We start from the raw sequence: 13,872 nt of genomic DNA, 5'->3' as shown, positions 1-13,872 counted from the left end.
ACACTGCACTGATAATAAGCACAGGGATGTCACACTGCGCCGATGATAAGCACAGTATTGTCGTAATACAATGAAAATAAATGGTGATATCTGTGAACAGGTGTTACAAAGATGTTTATGTCACAAAAAACAAGTTGCAGAGAAGTTACAGCACAGGAATAATAGTCACACTGATGTCCGTACACGTCTGATGCTCCTTCCAGCAGTGACGTCACAATACATCACTGTACAGGGATAATGCACAAAGTGATGATGGAAAGCAGGAATAACTAACAGTGATGTTACAGTACATGGATAAAACGCTATATTGTCTTAGGAATGGGATTTTCCATACAATCTTGACCCATTTAAGCAGGGTTCCCCACCTCCGGTCCTCAAGGCCCACCAACAGGTCAGCTTTTCAGGATTTCCTTAGTATTGCTCAGGTGATAATTGCTTCACCTGTGCAATACAAAGGAAATCCTGAAAACATGATCTGTTGGAGGTGATATCACAGAACTCAGCTAGTCTAATATATACTTATCTTGTCATGTCTTCACATCCAGTTCTGTCCAGATGTGTCCGTATCCCAGAATTCCAAGCGGCGGAAGTTCACCGACCGCCATATTGTGACACCCAAGTGATGGGTGTCTCAGTATGGAAACTGCTGGTGGTACCAGCCTCTTGTGCGGTACCACAAGCGGAACACCGTCGCACCACACACACAGACACACACTCTATACGCCGTACCCAACACACACCCACACATTGTATAAGCTACACACACACACACACACACACACACACACACACACACTGGGAGAACACAGCACAGGAAGGAGAGAGACAGCAGACAAGGGGGATCGCACATGGGGTAGACAGGTCAAAGAAGAGAGCACAGACGGGAGAAGTCAGCACATTGGGAAAGAGAGAGTGGATAGGTGGGTGAGCACACGGGGTGGGAGATTCTCAACGCTGCAAAGCCTGCCCCCATTGTGACATTACTGCCCTCCCGATGCGATAGCAACGGGCCTCCATCTAGTAATCTCATAGTGGCAAATAATAGCCGGCATGTCACAGCGCAGCAATAACAAGTGCAGCATTGTAATATTATTGTTATACATTTTTATAGCACCATTAACTCCATGGCACTTTACATGTGAAAAGGGGAAATATAGACAAGTACAATAAACATGTGTAAGACAAGCGACACACAAGTACAGGATGAGAGAGGACCCTGCCTACAAGGGCTCACAGTCTTCAGGGATGGGTGAGGATACAGTAGGGGAGGGTAGAGCTGGTTGTGCGGTGGGTTCAGTAGACTGAGACTCACTGCAGGTTGTAAGCTTGTCTGAACAGGTGGGTCTTCAGGTTCTTTTTGAAGGTTTCCGTGGTACGGGAAAGTCTGATGTGTTGCGGCAGAGAGTTCCAGAGTATGGGGGAAGCACGAGAGAAGTCTTGTATGCGGTTGTGTGAAGAAGAGGTAAGATGGGAGTAGAGGAGATCTTGAGATGATCGAAGGTTGCGTGCGGGTAGGTACTGAAGACCATGTCACAGATGTATGGAGGAGACAGGTTGTGGATGGCTTTGTATGTCATGGTTAGGGTTTTGAACTGCAGCCTCTGGACTATAGGAAGCCAGTGAAGGGCCTGACATAGGGGAGAGGCTGGGGAATAATGGGGAGACAGGTGGATTAGTCGGGCAGCAGAGTGTAGGATGGACTGGAGTGGTGCCAGAGTGCTAGAGGAGAGGCCAGAGAGTAGGAGTTTGCAGTAGTCGAGGCGAGAGATAAGAGCGTGCACTAGTGTTTTTGTGGTGTCTTGGTCAAGGAATGTAAGGATCCGGGAAATATTTTTGAGTTCGAGTCAGCAGGAGGAGGCGAGGGTTTGGATATGTGGCTTGAAAGAGAGCGCAGAGTCGAGGATCACCCCAAGGCATCGAGCGTGCGGGACTGGGGAAAGCGAGCAGCCATTGACATTGATGGATAGGTCTGGTGGAGGGGTAGAGTGAGATGGGGAAAAATTATGAATTCTGTTTTGTCCATGTTCAGTTTTAGAAAGCGAGCAGAAAAGAAGGCTGAGATAGCAGACAGACATTGTGGGATTTCAGTCAGTAAGGAGGCGAGGTCGGGTCCAGATAGGTAGATCTGCGTGTCATCGGCGTAGAGGTGATTCTGCAAGCCGTGTGATTCTATGAGCTGTCCCAAGCCGAAGGTGTAGATGGAGAAGAGTAGGGGTCCTAGAACTGAGCTTTGAGGAACACCGACAGAGAGGGGGCGAGGTGAGGAGGTGGTGTCGAAGAGGGAGACACTGAATGTTCGGTCTATTAGATATGACGAGATCAAGGATAGGGCCAAGTCTGTGATGCCAAGAGATGAGTGAGTCTGTAGCAGGAGAGAATGGTCTACAGTGCCGAAGGCAGAAGACAGGTCCAGGAGAAGGAGGACAGAGTAGTGTCGCTTGCTCTTGGCGGTTAGTAAGTCGTTAGTGACTTTAGTTAGGGCAGTTTCAGTTAAGTGACGCGGTCGGAAGCCTGATTGTAACCGGTCAAAGAGGGAGCAGGAAGAGAGGTGGGAGGACAGTTCAAGATAGACATGATGTTCCAGTAGTTTTAAGGCATAAGGGAGAAGAGATATTGGGCGATAGCTAGACACGGAGGATGGGGCGAGGGAGGGCTTTTTGAGGATGGGTGTGATTGAGGCATGTTTGAAGGATGAGGGAAAGACACCATTTGTAAGTGAGAGGTTGAAGAGGTGTGTTAGGGTTGGGATGAAGACTGTGGCGAGGTTAGGGATGAGGTGGGACGGAAGCGGGCAAGTGGTGAGATGTTATCTTGACAGAAGGGTGGAGAGCTGATCTTCTGTCATGGTAGAGAAGCTGGTTTTGGAGGAACAGGGCTGAGCGGCTAAGAGGAGCATTGGGGGCTGCGGGCCAAAGCTTTCTCTGATTTTATCAATTTTCTGCTTAAATAAAGAGGCAAAGTTTTCAGCAGAAATGAGAGGAGAGGGAGAAAGTGCTGTGGGACGGAGTAGAGAGTTGAAAGTGTTGAAAAGCTGTTTAGGGTTGTGAGACAGGGAGGATATGAGAGATGAGAAGTAAGTTTGCTTTGCGGTAGTGAGTGTGGACCTGAAGCTGGTGAGGGACTGCTTATATGCGATAAAATCCTCGGCAGAACAGCATCTCTTCCATCTCCGCTCAGCGACCCTGGAAGTCCGTCTCAGTTCTTTGGTCAGGCGGTCAGCCAGGGCTGCCTGTTGAATGTACGAGTTTTGCTATGTGTGAGGGGGCAGCCGAATCAAGTGTTTCTGTTATTGTGGTGTTATAAAAAGTGGCAGAAGCATCTGTGTCATGAAGGGAAGCTATGTCTTTAAGAGGGAGAAGGGATTCAGAGAGTGATTGTAAATTGAGGTGTTTCAGATTTCTACGAGGGTGAGAGAGTTTGTGGAATTGGGGTTGCGCACTAGGAGAGGAAAGAGAATGTCAGTAGGTTGTGGTCAGAAGGGGAGGGGTGAGTTAGTGAGATTAGTAAGGGAACAGAGGCGGGTGAAGATGCAGGCAGGATGCACACAGTGATGAAACAGAGTGGGAATTAGACACTTGTACATGTGGCAAAGTGTCTATGGGCCTCCTAAAGCCCAAGTGTGACTTCGGTCCACCAGTCAGTGGCACAGCGGTCCAGTGGCTGCATAGATGCCATGTCATCACTTCTATTACCGGTGTTACTTTATGTTTATTTGTTTTACCCCAACAGATTATGTGAGCGGCGGGGAACTTTTCACCCACCTGTATCAGCGGGATAACTTCTCTGAAGATGCAGTGCGGTTTTATTCTGGAGAGGTTATCCTGGCTCTGGAGCATTTACACAAGGTGAGACCTGCCCGGCTTTTCTTACTGACTTTGCCTTACTTGTTAGTGATCGTTCTGACTCTGCCACTTTCTTCTCCAGCTGGGAATTGTATACCGCGACATTAAACTGGAGAACATCTTACTGGACAGTGACGGCCACGTGGTGCTGACCGACTTTGGCCTAAGCAAGGAGTTCGTGGCCGAAGAGGTGAGATACTGTTGCGACTAAGCGGCTTCTGATACACTTTTACGTTGTTGAATGTTTTCTTAAAAAGTGGATCTGTTTTTGTGTAATAGTGTGAGCGCACATATTCCTTCTGTGGGACGACCGAATATATGGCCCCTGAAATAATACGAGGGCAGGGAGGTCATGGCAAGGTAAGTGACTAATCACTTTCTCTGTATGTTGCGCTGTCTCGATCGGCGTCATTGGAACGAGAGTGGTAAGATTTGGGTCTCCGTTATTGCAGTCTGTGGACTGGTGGAGCCTAGGAATCCTCATTTATGAACTGCTGACCGGAGCGTCTCCATTTACACTGGAAGGAGAGAAGAACTCGCAGAGCGAGGTATCCAGGTGAGATACACGGGACTGTATGGAAGAAGGAGTAAAGCTGCATTTGCAAGGGCAGATTTCCCACCAGAGCGAACACCGATCAATAATATTACAAGTCAGTAAGAGCTCTAATTACAACTTGCTTAAAATTGTGTCTTTCCTGTTGAGCATCATTGAAAGCCAAACGATTACAGTCAACTCTGACATGAAAAATATTACAATTCCCGTACGTTACATTAACTTGCACTTTTCAGGTTGCAATATTATTTTCTGACTCCTGATACCCAGTTTCCAACCTGCTCTTAGTTTTACAAGTTTCTCTTCTGGGTATGTCCCTCCCAGTAATACATGTTGGATGTGAGGTCTGGGATCCTGCTGCCTTCACTAGATCTCATGTATCAGAACTGCTTCATTCCTGCACTGATTTTCCCTGTTACATTTCTTGGAGGATCATGCGTTTTTTTCTCCATATGTACAGCGGGAGTGCGCTGTTCTCCCTGCTTACTTCAATGCTTTTTCCGCTCTCTTCTCTGATATTCTGACCTCCCCATCGCCACCGTTAGTGCGATCTCTAAGGGCAGGTTCAGAAGACCATATGCTTTCTCCTCTGATAAAATCAGGTTGATTATGCTGATCAGAGTGTGATCCAATTCTCTTGGATGGGATGAAGATGGAGAAAAAAAAGACTCAATCTTCTCCGTTCTACCAGTCTGTGGAAACCATCAGACTGCACTCGGAGGACATGTGAGTGCAGTTTGATGTTTTCCACGGCCCCATAGACTAACATTTGTCCCAGTGCGATCCAATGTGTTTTCGGATCGCAAATACCTTTGTCTACACCCGTGATGAGAAGAGGAAAGCAGGGAGAGCCATCAGAACAAGGAGCAGATCTCGAATGGATTCAGAGCTATTTTCACAACTCTGCAGCTGGAAAATTGTAGATTTCTAATGAAGAAAGTTTTACTAAGTTGCTTAAGTTTGCATTTAACAAGCAAATTAATGATATAAATAGTGACTAGGCGTACATAGTCCTTAATAGTGTATGTAACGGAGGGGAAGCTCTCACCAGACTCCATGCTATCCGTGCGTATTATGGGCTGCCCGTTGATTTCACAAGGCACGGTGCATTGCCTAATTTGTCCGGCAGCGTCTCTGGTTTCCTAGCCATGGAGCGGATCACGATCATCAGAATTATTTTACGTGATCGAGTCGACCAAAACCAGGCGACGTTTTCATACACATTTTTGATGTTTGCAGTGGAAACCAAGAATCCATGCAGGTAATGGTAATGCAGAATCAAAAATGACACCGAGAACCTTTGTCACCACAGGCGGATCCTGAAGATGGAGCCCTCGTATTCCTCCTCTTTAAGTTTGGAGGCTCGCGATCTCCTTCAGAAGCTGCTCCACAAGGATCCAAAAAAACGACTTGGAGCAGGTGGCGCTTCTCAAATAAAAGAACACCCTTTTTATCGGGCAAGTGACCACATTTACTTTTAAAAAAAAAAAACAAACTTTGGAGCAAAGGCAATTTTGCCTGACTTCTCTATATTCAGTACATGTCTTTTTTTTGTGCTTTATTACTAGTGTAATATTTTCACCTTTGCAGGGGCTAGACTGGGAATTACTGTCTCTGCGGAAAGTCACCCCTCCATTCCGACCCTCGATTCGCAGTGAGACCGATGTCAGTAACTTTTCTGATGAGTTTACAAGCCTTGACCCGGTGTACTCTCCGGCCGCTACTCCACCGTCCGGAGCGCGTATATTCCAGGTATTTTGACTTTTTCATGTAATCTGTGGCCATAGATCAGCTAAAAGGAGCTTAGATAAAAAGATAAAACAGAATTTCAAACTCCATTCTTTCAATTTGAATGAACTCACTGACAGAATCTCAGTTAACTCATTCTACAGTCAACAATAGATAGTACAACACCAGAGACTATAAAAGGCAAATGATGCAAAATGTTTAATGACAGCCAATTGCAAAAAACAAAAATATTTTACATTCATTTAAGTAAAAAACAAAATCAAAAATTGTCCCCAAAGGTGAAAAACCCCTTGTAAATTTAATATAAAATTTTTTTTTTTTTATAAAAATATGTTTTTCTCTCATTTTCTATTTTATCTATCTTAAAAAAAAATATATCTTCAATATTACAGTTTTCCCTCTGGCTATTGAGAATCACAAAAAACTTACTAAGGCCTCAACAGACCAATTTTTTTTTTTTTTATCAGTGTGTGGTCCCAGTGTCATCAGTTTTTCTCATACATGAAAAAAAAAATCTCCACCTCCTCCTTTTTGACAATCCATGAAAATCAGGTCACACTCAGATGTCATCCGAGTGCAGTTTGTTTTTGTTTTTTCACAGACCCATTGATTTGCATTGCTGATTTTGATCAAAATCCGATATCTCTCTCAGCGATTTTGTGCAGACTGCAAAAATTCATGGACATACGAATTGCCCCAATAGAGTATCACAGTAACGAGTGCTATCCAAGAAAACATTGAATAGCACTAGTACGACAACAACGGACATCTGAATGAGGCCTAAGTAGTCAACTCATTATAGCACAGATCCACCACTGACAATAGGTAATGAATACAGCTCACCCCCTCTCCCTCTCTGCACAGTAACCTCTGCGCAGGCCACAGAGCGTGCCCACAACATTCTCCCACTAAAGTCAATTTCAGAGAACAGTTTCCTCTGATCCATAAGAAGGCTGTAAAAAAAAAAAAAAATCTCTTTAAGCAACTCAGGCAAGATGGACGCCTCCATAAGAATAATGTTTAATCATCAAATAAAAAGTATTAGTATTTAGTTTTATCAGAAAAGAAGAAAAAATAGTTGATACATTCCAAGCGGATGTTTATAGTTAGAAAACAACGATTGGTTATAAATACAATAACCACTAAAAAGTATAACCCATAAAAATATTTTATTAGAATTTAAATATTCAAAAGAATTTTTTTTACAGTGCATCAATACTACTGGGCATTATACAAAGTGAGGGGACCAACGTCATACATAGTATTCAGTAGTGTTTCTAAGCCTAATCTAGCAAGTTATAACCTACAACTACATATCAGAAAAATCTAAATATCACTTTTCCACATATAATAGGCATAAATAGTAAAAACAATCAGGATGGCAACACTTACATATATAAAAATGATGAGACAGGTCCCCACCGCCTCAACGCACGTTTCGTATTAAAACTTCATATGTTTATAGTTGCTGCTTTTTCTTATCCACCAGGGTTATTCCTTTGTGGCACCTTCCGTCCTCTTCGGTGTAAATGCAGTCATGTCGGATATGCCAGCTCCATCTGCTGACAAACCGGGCAGCCCTACGTTGGCACTGAGCGCAGCTATGAAGGTGAAAGACATTGCAATATCCTGTTTGTTTGCTTTCTTTTAACCCCTGAAGGTAATTCCATACCCCACCTCCTGTTTTTACCTATCTTCTCTTTCTCTCTTCGGCTTGTCCCTAGGATTCGCCGTTCTTCCAGCAGTACGAGATGGATCTACAAGAGCCTGCGCTGGGATCCGGCAGTTTTTCGGTGTGCAGAAAGTGTAGACATCGGCAGAGCAAGAAGGAGTATGCTGTGAAAATCCTGAGTAAGAGGTTAGTTGAAAAATATACACTTATGCTTTTGAAAAGTTTCAGGAAGTACTAGGTTCCTGGTTAGTGACGAACGAACGTCATGGGATAAGGTGTTATCTGAGCATGCTCAGTTACTAACCGAGTAACTTCGGCATGCTCGAATAATATGTTCGAGTCCCCGCAGCTGCATGTCTCATGGCTATTCGACAGCTTCAACACATACAGGGATTTTCGGTTTGTTAGGCTATCCCTGCATGTGTTGCGCCTGTCAAACAGCCGTGAGAGATGCAGCCGCGGGGACTCGAACATATTATTTGAGCACGCTGAAGACACTCGATTAGCACCCGAGCATGCTCAGATAACACCTTATCCAACCACGTTGCTTCATCACCATTCCTGGTCATTTTACCATCACAGACCCAAACTAGAATTTTCGTCAAATGGGTGTGAAAAATTTAAAAATCTTAATATGTCATCAAATCATGTTACGTTTTGACATGTCTTGTCCTAAAATTTTATATCTTCCATTTTCCTAGGTTAGAAGTAAACACTCAACGGGAAGTGGCTGCTCTGAAGTTATGTCAGGGGCACCCAAACATTGTAAATCTTCACGATGTTCTCCATGACCAGGTCTGCTTTTCTTCATAACATTCTTTTTCCTATGTTCACTTCTCAGTCTTATAACATTCCATGTGTAGCTCATAACCACAAAGGTCCATTTTTTTTTTTCTTTTAATTGTGGGACAGGATAAAATCTAAATTATAAAATTACACTATAACCCCGAACCGGATATATCTTCTGACGGTAAACACCGGTCATGATGGGGAATCTCACCCTGCACTTTACAGTAGTGGGTGCCTTCATGCAATTTTGTGTCAAAGTATAAAGTTTCAGGTTTGTGGCTAAAAGTTTGACCCAAGTAAAATCGGAGACACACAGCTCAATTATTAAAATAAAGGTGTGTAGAGCTCATATTTGCCACTTTGTCCATGGCTCTTCCATATATATTCACAAAATTGGCATCATGTTAAGGGCTCATGCAGACGTGCGCAGATCTTGGACCGATTGCAGACCACAATGCATGGACTGGCCACTGATATCCCAATCCGAGGGTCACGGACTCATAGAAATACGTCGGAAGACCCGCTGCCAGTCTGCCAGTCTGTGCATTGCAGTCTGAGATCCATGGATGTCTGTATGAGCCCTAAGGCCCAGCAATCTAAGATGCCTGGTTATGATACAATACCTCCATCTTAATTATAAGATTATAAATTGGTCAAGGCAAAAAAAAAGTCATCTTGTATTGCAAATATCCTTAGCAGTGAAAGTGTAAACCCCTTCCCTTTGCGTGCGAAAGTATGGAGCAGGCTGTGTTACGCACTTGGCTTCTGCTTGTAACAGCAGCAACCAGAGCGAGCTCCGATCGCTGCTGTTTAACCATGAAAATGTAATGATTGCCGATGTGCATGTGCACTGCTTTCAATTAGATCCCCCTACAAGTCCCCCTGTGATGAGGTTACGGGTGCCGATGGATTGACGGCCCCCCGATGCTGCCTTTTTGATAATGTGGTATCATTGCAGTAGATGGTACCATCAATCAAACGATCACAGGTTCTTGTCCCTTCAGAAATAAGGCAAAAAAATGTTTTAAAAATGCCTCCATTCATTTAAAACATGCGCTGGAGGCAGATTATCAGGGAGATCTATGTCTGGCCCATAGATCTTAACAGCTAATTTACATTTTAGGAAAAATGTGGATTTTTCTGGAATAGAACATCGGATCACAGATATCGGGGTATCATTTTATTCAACTTTTTATGACCTACATGCCCATATAGACGGCTTAGACTTCAGAAGCGATGACTTTGCCATCTGGATGTCAACAGGATCTGTGAGGCCTGTGATTGGCATCCGATGCCTCACTCCTCTAGTCTTCAGTCTTATCTGGACAATGCAAATATCAGTTCCGGAGCCAGCGCGGATCTCATGAGTGGTCCACATTGGTGCTGACGGAGAGTGATTATGCCTCTGTTTTTTATTTTTAAAACATCCATTTCTCAAAAACATCTTCCGTGTCAGACAACCCCTTTAAATACAATTCAGAAAAGTTACAATTATACATACAATGTATATATCTTGTATTGTTACAACCAATTTTGGAGAACAATGGAGTAAAAAAAAAAACATAATGAAATTCAATTTTTTTTTTTGTTTAATTAAAAATGTATGAAAATTAAGTGCTAAACCAATAAAACACGCAAGAAGATGCAAAAAAACCAAAACAAAGCTATAAACAGCAGCGTCAATAAAACCAATGGCTCTCGAAAAACAGAGAGGCGAAACTTGTCCTGTTTTTCCCAGCTTTGGGCAACATTTTTAAATGAGCGAGTCAGCAAACATTGTGTTGCCATAATAATAAAAAAAAACTTAACACACGTTTTAACTCTCTCGCAGTTCAAGTGCTGCCACTATGGTGGTCTTTACTAATCTTGCGGCTGGTGACATGACTTGCATAATTCGTGTAACTGCTGCACCGAGTCTTGGATTGACTATGTGCCATAAATGCCAGTGGATCACAGTTCCTGTTGTTAAAAGGAAATTGTATTTTCCATAAAGTTTACATAAATCAATAGTACAGGTAAATAGAAGAAACTTTGTACCATATCTTTTTAGACAAATCTGCTTCTTTCTCCACTTATGAGCCACTTCTTCTCCCACTGCCTCCTAAACTCACTATCCATGCTGACAAAACTGCTCAAATTCATCTTGATGCAGACAAGATTGTCTGTCAGTACAGTGAGGTGTCAGATTACATCTCAAATTATACTTTCTCCTTCGTCTCATTGGGGGACACAGAGACTGTGGGTGTGTGCTTCTGCCGTCTGGAGGCTGACACTAAGTATACAAAAAAAGAGTTAGCTCCTCCTCCGCCGCATACACCCTCGCCCCCAGACCGGGCGTAACTCAGTTTTTTGCTTAGTGTCTGATGGAGGCACACGCAGTCTGGAGCTCCAGACTAGGTTTTTTTTTTTTTTTTTTCCTCTATGAAGATAAGACAGGGGCGACGGATCCTATAGAGAGGATCCGATCTCCCCAAATCATCAACGGGCGACCACGTGTGAGTAACCCTCCACGTGTTTCTCTCCCGCACCGAGGGACACATCTGGGACTTTTCCCCAGACAACTATTTTTCTTTATTTTGAAAGAGGCGGCAACGCATCCTGATAAGAGGATTGCGGTTTCCCCATCGTCCCCAACGGGCGAGCACGTGTGAGCGATCCTCCACGTTGTTCTCTCCTGCAACGTGGAAATGCCCCTACCACCCCTAGGTAGTGAGTCCAGGGGTGGAGTTGGAGGCGCAGGTAAGCCAGGGATTGAAGCGGAGAGCGGTACAGTAGCCTCCCCCTCCCTGCCCAGGGATGGGGTTGAGAAGCACCTCCGTAGAGCCCCCTCGGCGGCCCGGCTCACCTTTGGTTGATAGGCCGGGATCAGGTAGTCCGTCTCTCACCCGGCGCTGCCCCCGGCGGGTAACGCCGCACGCGGAGCGAGGCCGGAGCCCCGCGGGCGGCCGCGGCCCCCGCTGTATGGGGAGATCCGTGAGCGCGCGCCCGCCCGCCGACTTCCGGGGATGGCCGGAAGCCCCGCCCACTAACTTCCGGGGGCGGAGAGCGGCGGGCGCGCACAGTGACCGGGGAGCTCCCGCCCCCTCCCTCCAACGCCGCACATGGAGTGCGGCCAGAGCCCCGCGGGCGGCCACGGTCCCCGCTGTATGGGGAGGTCCGGAGTCCGCGCGCCCGCCCGCCGACTTCCGGGGATAGCCGGAAGCCCCGCCCACTAACTTCCGGGGGCGGAGAGCGGCGGGCGCGCACAGTTACCGGGGACCTCCCGCCCCCCTCCTTGCATTTCCTCGCCGAAGTGGGGCCGGAAGCCGCCCCCTATCTCCCGGAGTGCGAGTGCCCCGGCGGGTAACGCCGCACGGAAGAGACGCAAAGTTGGGCCATTACCGGTGGGTAAGTGCATCCCCGTTGCGAGTGCCGCACTAGTAGTCAAGGAAGGGGTTATCCTCCTCCTCCTACCCTACCTTGCAATATGTCTGGCAAAGGGAAAGCTCACTCTTTCCTATACGCTGTTTGCGTTTCCTGTGGGGTCAGGCTGCCTAAAGCACAGCTGGGTAAATTTTGTGAAGCCTGCGAGTCGGAGCGAGCCCAGGAGCCCCCCATTGTTGCAGAGCCCAGAGGTCAGGACCCTCCAGAATGGGCGGTGTCTTTATCAAACTCTATGATATCCCTTACAAAGGCAATTGAGTCTCTCCAAGGCCCAGGTAGGGACAAGGATGGTGGTCTGCCAGCGGAAGACAGCTCGTCCACGTCTCAGGACCCTCCGACCGTTAGAGGCCGCTCCAGCACCAGACAAGCTCATAGCAAAAGAGCTCGTTCCCCGTCGGCCGGACCCTCTGGGGCTTCGGTGGCGGGTATTAGGGTATCTCGTTCCCCGTCGCCGAGCTCAGGAAGCGAGCAGGATGAGGGCGAGGAGGAGGCCTGGAATCCAGAAAGCCTGGGATACCAAGACTCGGTGGACAGCCTCATTGAGGCAGTCAACCAGACTTTAGAGATCGAGGACGATGTGTCCACGGCCTCAGGTCACAAGGTCTCCTTCAAAAAGACCAGGCGACCGCATAGAAGGTTTGTCACGCATCCGGAGTTCGAGGAGCTAGTTCAGAAACATAGGGAACACCCGGATAAGCGTTTTGCAATGCAAAAAGCGCTGCAAGCTAAGCATCCGTTTCCTCCTGAACTCCATAAGGGATGGGTGGAGTCGCCAGTAGTGGACCCACCGGTATCACGTTTAGCGTCAAGATCGCTATTGTCGATACCCAGCGGTTCTTCTATCAAGGACCCAACTGATCGCCTTATAGAGGGGCTTGCCCGCTCGGTGTATGAGGCAGCGGGGTCGGCCCTTGCCCCCTCCTTTGCGGCTACTTGGGTGGCTAAGGCCATGGTTTCGTGGGCGGACGCTCTGCAGAATGCCCTCCAAAACAGAGACCTGCCTGCGGAGGTCTTGGAGGTGACAAATCAGATCTTAGGGGCAAGTGATTTTCTCGTCAGCGCCTCTCTGGACGCGGCCGAGTGTTCTGCGGTGGCAGCAGCAAATGCGATCGCCATTAGGCGAGCATTATGGCTGAGATTGTGGAAAGCGGATTCTATCTCCAAAAAGTCCTTGACCTCATTGCCTTTTCAGGGCAATCGGTTGTTCGGTGAGAAGCTTGATAAGCTTATCTCAGAAGCCACAGGGGGGAGGAGTAGTTTCCTCCCGCAGCAGAGGACTTGGCCAGCATTCAGGCAGACACAGAGGCGTTTTCGGCCTTTTCGTAACCCCTGGAGGGGGACTTCGGCCAGAACATCCACCTCCGCAAATGATGGTCAGATTAGGGAAAGGCAAATCTCTTACAGAGCCAATCCGCTGGGTAGAGGCCGAGGCCGTTTGCCCAGAACAAGGGGGGCCAGATCCCAAAAGCCTCCAGCAAAATGACTCGAGGCGCTTCGTACCTTCGGACGACAGAGTGGGCGGACGCCTACTAAGGTTCAGCCACGTTTGGGTCGCAGTGGCACGCGACGCTTGGGTGGCAGAATTGATATCGTCCGGGTACAAGATAGAGTTTCTCGGACTCCCGCCACGGCGATTCTTCCGTTCCTCGACTTTCCGGAACAGAGTCGCAGGCGGAGAGTTTGTTACAGGCCATAATGACGCTACAGCGCAACGGGGTCATTGTCCCAGTACCGAAAAGCGAAGAGACACAAGGTTTTTACTCCATCCTGTTTTCGGTCCCCAAAAAGGACGGGACAGTAAGGCCAGTATTAGATCTAAAAATCCTAAACAAATTCATCAGAGT

At 46.8% G+C, this 13,872-nt stretch overlaps 1 protein-coding gene across 1 annotated transcript in view; it reads left to right on the top strand.

Moving 5' to 3' along the window:
* The window catches only part of LOC141058396 (ribosomal protein S6 kinase alpha-4-like), a 72,660-nt gene that overhangs the window by 38,923 nt on the left and 19,865 nt on the right, over positions 1 to 13,872 (top strand). The window contains exons 4-12 of the mRNA XM_073554650.1: positions 3,730 to 3,845; positions 3,925 to 4,032; positions 4,122 to 4,202; positions 4,295 to 4,398; positions 5,708 to 5,852; positions 5,986 to 6,147; positions 7,634 to 7,753; positions 7,869 to 8,002; positions 8,518 to 8,611. Coding sequence (XP_073410751.1) covers positions 3,730 to 3,845; positions 3,925 to 4,032; positions 4,122 to 4,202; positions 4,295 to 4,398; positions 5,708 to 5,852; positions 5,986 to 6,147; positions 7,634 to 7,753; positions 7,869 to 8,002; positions 8,518 to 8,611 — 1,064 coding nt within the window. The remainder of the gene's footprint in view (positions 1 to 3,729; positions 3,846 to 3,924; positions 4,033 to 4,121; positions 4,203 to 4,294; positions 4,399 to 5,707; positions 5,853 to 5,985; positions 6,148 to 7,633; positions 7,754 to 7,868; positions 8,003 to 8,517; positions 8,612 to 13,872) is intronic.

This window comes from Dendrobates tinctorius, unplaced genomic scaffold, assembly GCF_039654945.1.
Source record: "Dendrobates tinctorius isolate UK_male_01 unplaced genomic scaffold, ASM3965494v1 ptg000211l, whole genome shotgun sequence".
Taxonomy (NCBI): domain Eukaryota; kingdom Metazoa; phylum Chordata; class Amphibia; order Anura; family Dendrobatidae; genus Dendrobates; species Dendrobates tinctorius.
The sequence above is the reverse complement of the archived record's forward strand: the minus strand, read 5'-3'. Positions and strand labels throughout refer to the sequence as shown.